Here is a 9,772-nt window from a genome sequence, read left to right as displayed (position 1 = left end):
TGAAGACTTACAAGCATCAATTTAAAAAGTATAAAAAAAACCTCAAGATGACAGAAACAATGACGTCGGTGTACCTTAAAATCATTGTTCGAGTCATGTATGCGGAGAGTGTTGTCCATGGTCTTTCTAGATGTACCTTGTTGTAACCATCGTAATAAACATGCGTTTGCTGGATGTAAATATGCGCATGTCAATGACTACTTTTGCTACACATAACGATACAATAAAGTCAAACTATTTTTATTACAAAAGTGCTTCATTGTGGACAGAGATAATTTTTATGTGAGTTTGAGAGGAGACAGAAGAGGTCCTCAGTAGCCATCTCACTGAACCGGATGTTCCAGTTGCTCAAGCGTTCATATTTTCATATTGTTCTTTTCAAATTCCCTTAACACCCAAGCGACTGAATCAAGGTTCTTTGAGATAGCTATACAAGACTATGACTTGTACTATGACACTACTGCGCAAGGCAGTTAGTTCAGATTGATAATGCTGTTGGATGGATGGATGGATGAATGGATGGATGGATGGATGGATGGATGGATGGATGGATGGTTGTGTGGATGGATGGATGGATGATGGATGGATGGTTTGGTGGATGGATGGATGGTAGATGGATGGGTGGGTGTATGGATGGATGGAGGGATGATGTAAGAATGAATGAGATGGTCTGACAGAATGAATGAGATGGTCTGACATAGGGTAGGTAATGCATTTTAGAGCAAAAAATGTTATATATGGAAGATTCTGGCATCAGAAGCATTCTGGTTTCTGGTTGCAGTCTGTGTATCATTGCCCAATCACATGTGAGCAGGCTTAAGTTGCATACAGGTCAAACATGACGGGGGTGCATTGGTCACCCATTAAATGAACAACTGTCAATGTCACCATCACCAAAAGGAGACCAACAACTGCCTCAATGGCGGTCTGGCGCGTTCTGAAAACTACATTCTCCTACTTATGAGTAAATCATGAACACATCTAGGGTTAAGAATGATAATCCCTCTGTGAAGCCCCTCTGGCCGATTACAGCACGGACAGTAATTAAAGGTGGGAGGGAGCAGAAGACAGGATTTGGCTTGCTTTGATACGTCGTGCTGCTCCGAGGTGGGGGTGTTCAGCAGGGTGATTAGAGGTTGGAGGAGGAGGTGGTGATTGTGGGCTGCAGAGATGTGCTAACACCCACACAGTGGGTGTGTTTGAAAAACACTAACTACTAAAACTACTAAAAAGGACTTCCACAGGTTGTCAAGTTGGGTTCAGGAATTTCAACCCTCAGAACAGACAACAACATGAACGTAAGTGTAAACTGACTGGGTGGTGTGTGTGTGTGAGACAGGAATGCACAGGAATAAAAGACAGACAGGAGTGAGATGGGGGCTGCATTAGTTAGGCAAAGACACAAGACTGCTGGTGAGAATAAAGAGAAGGGAGGGTGGAGGAACAGAGGAGCCAAGCGAGAGCGTGCCAGATGACGGGGTGAGGTAGAAAGTAACATGGGGCTGGGCAGAGGCGGGGAGGAGGGAGGGAGCGAGGGATGAGATAAGGGAGGGAGTGGAGCGGGTTGATAGTTGCAGCTCTGCCCGTGGAGAGGTGCGGTGATTCATGATGTCACGTGGTGAAGACTGGGTGACTCATCCACCAACATCATCATGCAGCCACTGCAGAGCACTCAAACACACACACACACACACACACACACACACACACACACACACACACACACACACACACACACACACACACACACACAAACACACACACACACAAAAGTGCACACATAAGACATATGTAAAGAATTGCACATTCATGCACACAAGCTGATCAAAGATATTCATGAGGATGTAATTTCTGAATAGAGAGCAGGAAGCAGCATGCTCACTGGAACAATTACACCACATTTACATACTAATAAGAAACATTCCATAGCTGCTGCCAGCTGCATCTCCGCCTGGTATTACATGTGATCTGTGTCTTGACAATGACTTCTGATCATGTGATTTAGCATTTACACATGCTGTTAAAAAGTCGTGTTAATTATTTCCATTTGGCCTAAATGTACAAGAACTGAATTAAACGGTGTGTTTGCCCCATTCTGCTCTTTATTAGATTTGGGGAAGTATACACTCTAGCAACCCCAGCCTAAACTTTTTTTTAGACTTCATTCTCTTTTCCTCATTGCATGTATTTCCTCATTGCATGTATTGCAGGGTATTTCGTCTAATATGTCAGCCAGACGGTTTAACAAACTAGAAGAGTTCATCTAAAACTAAAATTATTTAGGTCAAATTGCTTTCTTATCACCCTATCCCCAACCGTTATCCTTCTGTGCCTTTATATACAGAATTTTCGGCAGTCGTGATCCATCGGTAGCGTGGCCGAGCGGTCTAAGGCGCTGGATTAAGGCTCCAGTCTCTTCGGGGGCGTGGGTTCGAATCCCACCGCTGCCAGATTAGTTATTTTGTGCAACTATCATGAGATACTTTTAATAATAATTGAATGTCAGACCACTTTTGGTTCCTATTCAAATTCATTATAGTATTTATATGAAGCAATATACCTAATGCTGCTGACGAAGAGTGCTTGTGTCCTTTGTTTGGTCTGGCAGGCAGTGCTCACTTAAGGCTGCACATCCCGCTCATCTCGCAGAGTCAGCTGTTGGATTCCTTAAAGTCAATCGTTGATAACCATAGTGTTATGAAGCCTGTTGGGGAATGCGCCCGGCCTGTAAACGATACCTGGGAGAAAAGGATCAGGGCGAATTGTTTCCCACACCAATGGGGCAACCCAGAAGCAGTTAAACCCATTGCCTTCAAATTAAAGTCAGAATGTACCACATCGACTGACAGTTTATTCTTTTTTGCACGTTACACATTCAAAAAAAGGGGAAATGATACAAAATGTGTGTGTGTTGATTACATGCTCTTTATTGGGATCACTGCCCAGATATCAAGGAGCCTACATAGCGTTTGTAGTGTTGAAATAGGTTGATTAGTTTAAGGAGAGATATTTAATTTGCATTTAAGTTATGCAGTTATAAATAAAAGTTAGAAAAAGGGTAATTAAATGCACCATTTCGATCCATTTCCTTATTCTATCTCTATGAAAGTTTTTTTTCTTTAAATAATACATTAAATGAATCTTATGTTGATCTACTGTTTAAACATTGATATTCACAAGCCGTGTAAAAAACTTAAAAGGGGAGTTTAAAAATAAATTTGGACACCTGCTGCTTTATCTTTTTCTTTTTCTCAGCCTTGTAAACGTTTTAATCGAATCCGTAGGTAGAGAGGAAGCGGTTTTACTCTGAAAATATCGTATCGGAAGACGAGTTGTTGTCGTTGGATCCGAAGGCAGGAAGGCGTGTTGTTGTAGTGGTAAGTGCGCGAGGAGGCACGTTTTTAAATTCAGTTTGATGTTTAAATAAAAGTTTGGATCTCGTGAGAGACGGACACAAGTATCTGAGCTGCACGAGACTAACTACGGGTTTCGTCTCGTGACTTCTCCCGTCTGGTGTTGTTGTAGTTGGATCAGTTTAGCCGAGATGAAGCCGCCTGCTCGTAAACGGGCTAAACCAGACCGCAACCTGAACCCCGAACCGGTTCAGGCTCCGCGCAAAGTGAGCTGTCAGTGGCAGAGGGTCGAGCAGAGGAACCTCCTGAAGGCCCTGAAAACATTTGGCAGGATCAACCGAGGGAACGGAGACATCGACTACGCTTACCTGAAAAAACACGTCCCGACTCGGCCCATTTCAGAGGTACGCAACTCATCGATTTAGCGAACTGTTCGAAACGCTGTTTTCCGGTAGCGTTATGTTCGTGGGTTAAGACTGTCCCTCCCTCTCTTTTAGATCCAGTCTGCGGTGGAATATTTGAAGGACAAAGTGATCTCGTTGGCGAGCTTCAAGCTGAAGAAGAAGAGATGGGAGGAGAAGAAGGTCAGAAAGCCCATCGAGCTGTGGACACACATGGCTTCTGCTATTGCCGGAACACGCGTGGAACCCATTACCGCGGCTTTCTCTCAGGTACTGCGAGCCGAGCCGAGCCCATCGTGGAAGAGGAGTGATGAAACCTGGAATAACATTCAGTTTTCAATAGCCTTTGCTCATGTTGTGATCCTTGCATCCTGTGCTTCTCAGATGCTGATAGTGTCGTCAACAGAGCCGTGCACCCTGAGGAACTGTGACCCTCCCCAGGTCCACAGACCCCCCACTGACAGACCTGTTGGTCGCACCGTCCCTTTGAGACCAATGCCTCGGTTGCCAGTCAAAGGTATGGACCTCCAGTTCCTGTTATCAAGTTTATTCAAATGTTAATGATCAATAATTGTTGATATTAGATTTGCATCTCTTTGTGGATGCAAATCCACGAAGAGAAAGTAGATGTCTCTTTGACGTTTTGTGAATTTGCGGTTGTTTCTGTCTTTTTGTTGTTTTGTGTCTTTGTGACTGTCAATGTCCCTTTTTAGTTGCTTATATCTGTATGTAGTTGTTTTGAGTCTCTCTGTAGTTGTTTTTATTTCTTTGAAGTTTTCTGAATTTGTGGTTTTGAGTTTGTTTATGGTTGTTTTGTTTTTTTGTAGTTGTTTATGTCCATATGTAGTTGTTTTGAGTCTTTTTGTACTTATATTGTGCGTCTTTGTTGGTGTTTAAAGTGTCATTGTGTGTTTTTGTGGTTGTTTGATTGACTATCCAACAGGACCTGTTTCTTCAAACACTCAGATGTTGCTAATCTCCTCCCCATTACTGTGATAAAAAGCATATCACAGCTTTAACATTGTAAGGTTTCCTCCCTCTTAGTTGAGCGTCCTGGCACAAACACAGTTCGTCCTGTCGTGGTACTCAAGACCCCAGGACCAGCATTGGGCCCAGCCCGAAGACTCCCGGCACCATCCCAAGTGGTCAGAGTGCTAAACAGCAAAATCCCTCCACCCCAGCAGCAGCTTTCTACCACGGCTGGAACCTCACCTGCGAGCACCCCCACCTCTCAGCCTGCTGCCACCTCCTGCCCACTGGATGCGGCAGCAAAAATACTCGCTGTGCCCGCTACTTCTCCACAACCCACCTCACAGACTGCGACCCCAGTTACAGGACAAGACACACCTGGTTCTGGCTCTGCAGCAGTGGTAAAGACTCTTATCCAAACTACCCAGCAGCCCTCAGAGCAAAGCCCCACCACCATCTCCACAAGCTCTACATCAAAGTCCACTTCGTCGGGTCCTCCCCCATCCCTCTCCTCCTCTGCCTCCGGCCAAACTCCGGTCCCCAGCACCACACCGTCCTCCGTCCCCCCCAAGCCCCTGCTCTCTACACCTGCCGCGGCGTTCCACGCCAAGTTTGGTCGCACCAGCAAGTACGCCACAAAAGACAGTCCCAGGATGTTCGGCGTCAAGAGCGTGGTGGATTTCGAGAGGATCTACCGCTACCTGAGCAGCATCCACCAGCCAAATGATGAGTGTCATCTCACCCCCATGGGTGAGTCAGGTCTTTTTATGTTCCTTCATGAAATGGAATTAATTTGGTCCCCTACAATACAATCCCAGCCACCATCACGCCCACAGCAATTGTCCATTGTAACGGTCTTTGTTTCCGAAACATTGCACTACATTGAAATGAACCAGTTTTTTATTATCGTCCTCCAGAGAGTGCCATAATGTTGGACCTGTTGATGTCTCTCCCAGAGGAGCTCCCCCTGCTGGACTGCAAAAAACTGCACGAACATCTGATCCAGGTACACCTCGCCCCACACTAACGAGTCGGTCGCTTGCTACAGTAAAGTGAGTGCAGAGTGAGGATAACATATTGTGATGATGCGGAGCAGAGACAGTGGGACCAGTAGCTGGTGTCGTCGGACACGTGTTCGCCTTCTGCTACATTCTGTCAATCATCAAGTGAGGCTCTTCTTTAGATTTAGTGATGCTGACTTTAATGTGAAAGGAAGTCTATGATAGCTCCACCTTTCCCATTATTGTCTCTCCCACGACTAAACTGAACTGACCCATAAAACAACGTTAGCAAATGAAGATGTTCGCCCTAGTCTCTGCGACGCCTTTAAATAACGTGTAACCAAAACGCTGTGGTTTACAAAGAAAGACCTTATAGGTTGTTACAGTTCATTCAGCTCTTATGACACACAGTCCAGAAACCTGTGGAAACACAACATGGCACTATCAGACCTGATTAGATTAAAGTGAGTTACCTTATGTATTCAAATATATACATTAAAAATATCATTTTTACTCCAAAATGCTATTTTCCCAAGCCTCTCAAAAAACTTTTTCCCATGTGACCTGACGTAGTTTTCTGCATATCGATGTTGCCACGTGTGTATATATATATATATATATATACATATACATCCTTATTCATAGTCGGTGTAAACAGAGTTTGGACAAACAGGCAGTAGAACCAGAAGGGGAGCAAAGCACTGTACTGCTGTGGACACCAAAGTTACACAATAACACAAACAAAGCTTCAGTTCTCAGACATTACATGCTTATTTTACCTCGCATCACACAGCATTATACATAACATCCCACTTCAAATATCCAAACTACATTTTTGTTGCTCATCCATACCTCTTTTCTCAGACCAAGTACTTGCCAATACAGATTTCAGTGTACTTAATAATACCATTACAGTTCTAACAATGACATTGAAAACATTTTTTTTTTCAAATGATCCTCATTTACTGACTGTAACGAATAAAATATACAACATGATGATTTTTGCTGACATTTTAATATTCAACGTTGTGTTTTCATGATACAAACAGAGCACCGTTTGCTGTAGAGATGTGACCGTGCTACCAGTAAAACAGTTAACAGAAATATTAAAAATAATAAAAAAGGCTGAGCGAAGCTCATCAGAGCGGCTTATAAAGGGTAAACTGTGGACTTCCTGTTTGGTGCGTACTCTCCAGCAGATGAATTTAACCTGTTTGTGCATCGGGTTATCATTGCAACTGGGCGGCTTGTTAGGCTCAACTGATGAGAGGTTAACGCCAGTATTGCTAGTAGTGGTATAGGTAGTTGTATCCGAGTAGGTTAACGAGTACAAGTACATGTGCACAGTATCGGACCGGATACTGGTATAGGTGCATCCCTACTTTCAGTTATTTTCAAACTTAGCATGGCTAGCTTTGACTTAGCTAGTGCTAGCATTAACCTAGTTGGTTAGCCTATCTTGGTAACGCATCACTGCTTTTTGCTAACGACTGAGTGGACTCTCCTTTTTCAAAAAAACCTGCATAAAACGCAGACCGAGTGGCCATTTTAAGTGTAGTGTGTACCAACGGCAGACCTGGTGCGTACCATCCTTGCAAAGGTATCTGTACACGAATGAGTTTGTTTATTTTTGTACTTTGCGTTGTCTTCAGGTGTACCAACTTCTCTCATCCACCACTGACTCCAAGATGGCGGGAGAAATGTTCAGAGAGCTGAAGGATGGACTCTGTGCTCGTGACAACGAAAGAACAAACCACGAGCAGAGAGCTGCTGGGACAGCTGACGGCAGTGATGTCACAGCCAGTGGAGGGAAGAATCCGCAGCCGGATGCAGCTGAGAGCCAATCGTCAGGGAGCAATAACTCATCGGGCCAATCAGGGGATGCAGATGAGATGGGACTCTGCCCCGCCCTCAACCCTTTTATGGTGCCGCTGAAACTGTTGACGCGCAAATAGGTCAAAATATAAAACAAATGTGCAGTATGCTTTAGTTATGCCTACTTTCTATATTTGTACATCATCTTTTTGGATTATTTGGTCATTGTTCGTCCCTGAGGTTACTGGGCTGAACTACGAACCAGGATTCTGGAGTATTGAAACGTCTGGTTCATCTTCTCGTTTGCTTACTCGTTGATCAGATACTTTATTTCAGTTTTGTTTCGGCAAAGTTCTTGTTCAGCTACTTTTATTTTACTTTTTTAGACATCATTAAACACTCATTGAGTAGTTTGTCTTATTTGGTTTCATGTCCTGTTTTGTAGAAAGTGAGATTCGAGGCTAGACCTTTTCAGGATGGGTCTAAAAAGAGACTGGCTCAAACGGAGCGTTCCAGACAGATAATGAAAACTGGTATTTTCAGACAGAGAGTATGAGAAAAAGAAAGTGTTTTCTTTTAAATTAAAGCATGTAATCCCAAAATATAAGAATGAACCTGAAAATGTGCATTATATGTCTCCTTTAAATGAGACAAATGGTTTTGTACAGGGCTGCAGCTAATGATTTGATTCATTATTGATTGATTGATCTGTCAATAATTTTCTTTGTTAATTGTTAGAGTAATAAAATGTTAAAAAATAATTGAAAAAATCATCACAATTTCTCAGCACAGTGTTCAAAAGATCTACAATTTACCATCACATTCACATAGTGTGAGGTTTTTCTTTCCTCATTTCTGCTTCTAAAATTACTAAAGGTATTGTATTGTCAAAAGAGATGATGATCGGTTTTATGTCAATTGACTAATTAATTAATTGCCAGTAATTGTTTCAGCTCTGGTCTATAGAAAAATTGTCAAATCAAGACGTTTCAATCTGTATTGTTTTTCTATCATTTACATTACAGTCATTTAGCAGATGCTTTCATCCAAAGCGACTTACAATCAGTAGTATATTACATATCATTCACCCATTCACACACTGATGACAGGCTACCATGCAAGGTGCCACCATCAGACTCTAACTAACATTCATGCAACATCCAGTCCACACCGATGGCAAGCCTTCGGGAGCAACTTGGGGTTAAGGGTCTTGCCTAAGGACACATCAACTGCCGAAGCCGGGTATCGAACCCCCGATCCTCTGATTGGAGAACTACCTTGCTCTCCACTACACGCTCCACTACGCCACAGCCGCCCAGTAGTGAAACTCCAGGCTGAAAAGGTTGTAGAGAGCTGAGCCGTTGTTCAGTGGCATTGTGAGACCAAAGCCATTCTAAATTAAATAGAGGCTCTAACTCTTTTTCACCAATCACTAAGAACAAGAAAAAAAGATTAAAATAAGAGAGTCTGGGTTTAGGTTTCACCTGAAGACTTTGCACTGCGTCGGCAGCAGATGGCAGTACAAACTTCAAATGTGCTTCTAGAAGAAGAACAAAGGATCCGGTCTCTGACTGGAGGCTGGGTATCAAAGCTGAATACTTAATTTTCCTACTGGTTAGCTCCTGATTGCAATAGAAAAGTAGGAATTATCTTCAGTAGGGAAGACTTAACATGGCTAATAAAAAAAAAAATTTGGAAGAAGAAACACACATGGTCAGATATATATATACATACCATTTTAAAGTATGCATTTAGGCATGGCAAATGATAAGGGATTCCCCTTTTGTCTTCAATAAATGTATTAATTGTCATTGTGACATGAGTTTTCCATGAGTCCTCGGAGAACTTCTGCAGGTGGCAGGACAAAATGTCATTTTCAGTAGTTATCCTGACCAGGTGAAAGGATTTCTCTTTTTATCATATATTTGCAAATTTATTATTTTGCTAGTAGTAGGATTCAGGGCGTCGACAGTAACAAGATATGATATTATAATGACTTCTATTTTAGCTTTTTACAATACATAAAAAAAACAATAAACTAGCACACAGCAATAAGAAAATACAATTTGTTTATTGCAGCTGGCAAGATTCCCTGTGCAGTAAATGATCTTTGATGTGAGTCTCTGGGTGGAAAGTTCACTCTGTTGCTGTGGAGATGCTTTTGATTTACTGCTAGTCATTATTTGATTGATGATTTATCAGCAGTGAAACCTTCATGAAGGAATGACAACAG

The 9,772-nt window shown here is 42.6% G+C and overlaps 1 protein-coding gene and 1 non-coding gene across 3 annotated transcripts; both read left to right on the top strand.

Annotated features, from left to right (window-relative positions):
- Nucleotides 1-2,368: 2,368 nt before the first annotated feature.
- Nucleotides 2,369-2,450, top strand: trnal-aag (transfer RNA leucine (anticodon AAG)). Its single transcript has one exon. It is a non-coding gene; the product is annotated as a tRNA-Leu (tRNA).
- An 842-nt stretch (nucleotides 2,451-3,292) lies between these two features.
- snapc2 (small nuclear RNA activating complex, polypeptide 2) lies at nucleotides 3,293-8,234 on the top strand. Of its 2 annotated transcripts, XM_054601641.1 has the most exons (7): nucleotides 3,293-3,377; nucleotides 3,526-3,757; nucleotides 3,851-4,024; nucleotides 4,139-4,271; nucleotides 4,799-5,473; nucleotides 5,641-5,729; nucleotides 7,377-8,233. In XM_054601641.1, exons 2-7 carry the CDS (start codon nucleotides 3,545-3,547, stop codon nucleotides 7,677-7,679), a joined length of 1,587 nt encoding a protein of 528 aa, XP_054457616.1. In that variant the 5' UTR covers nucleotides 3,293-3,377; nucleotides 3,526-3,544; the 3' UTR covers nucleotides 7,680-8,233. The 2 variants fall into 2 exon arrangements, with proteins under 2 accessions (XP_054457616.1, XP_054457617.1); XM_054601642.1 differs by lacking the exon at nucleotides 3,293-3,377 and having other exon boundaries at nucleotides 3,384-3,757; nucleotides 7,377-8,234.
- Nucleotides 8,235-9,772: the final 1,538 nt, after the last annotated feature.

This window comes from Anoplopoma fimbria, chromosome 7 (genome assembly GCF_027596085.1).
Source record: "Anoplopoma fimbria isolate UVic2021 breed Golden Eagle Sablefish chromosome 7, Afim_UVic_2022, whole genome shotgun sequence".
Classification (NCBI taxonomy): Eukaryota; Metazoa; Chordata; class Actinopteri; order Perciformes; family Anoplopomatidae; genus Anoplopoma; species Anoplopoma fimbria.
Note: the sequence above shows the minus strand (reverse complement) of the source record. Positions and strands in the feature narration are given on the sequence as shown.

Coding starts and splice junctions, on each gene's coding strand:
- snapc2 (XM_054601642.1), top strand. CDS start 3,545: ATGAAGCCGCCTGCTCGTAAACGGGCTAAACCAGACCGCAACCTGAAC. Junction 3,758..3,850: donor CGACTCGGCCCATTTCAGAG/GTACGCAACTCA, acceptor CCTCTCTTTTAG/ATCCAGTCTGCGGTGGAATA. Junction 5,730..7,376: donor TGCACGAACATCTGATCCAG/GTACACCTCGCC, acceptor CGTTGTCTTCAG/GTGTACCAACTTCTCTCATC.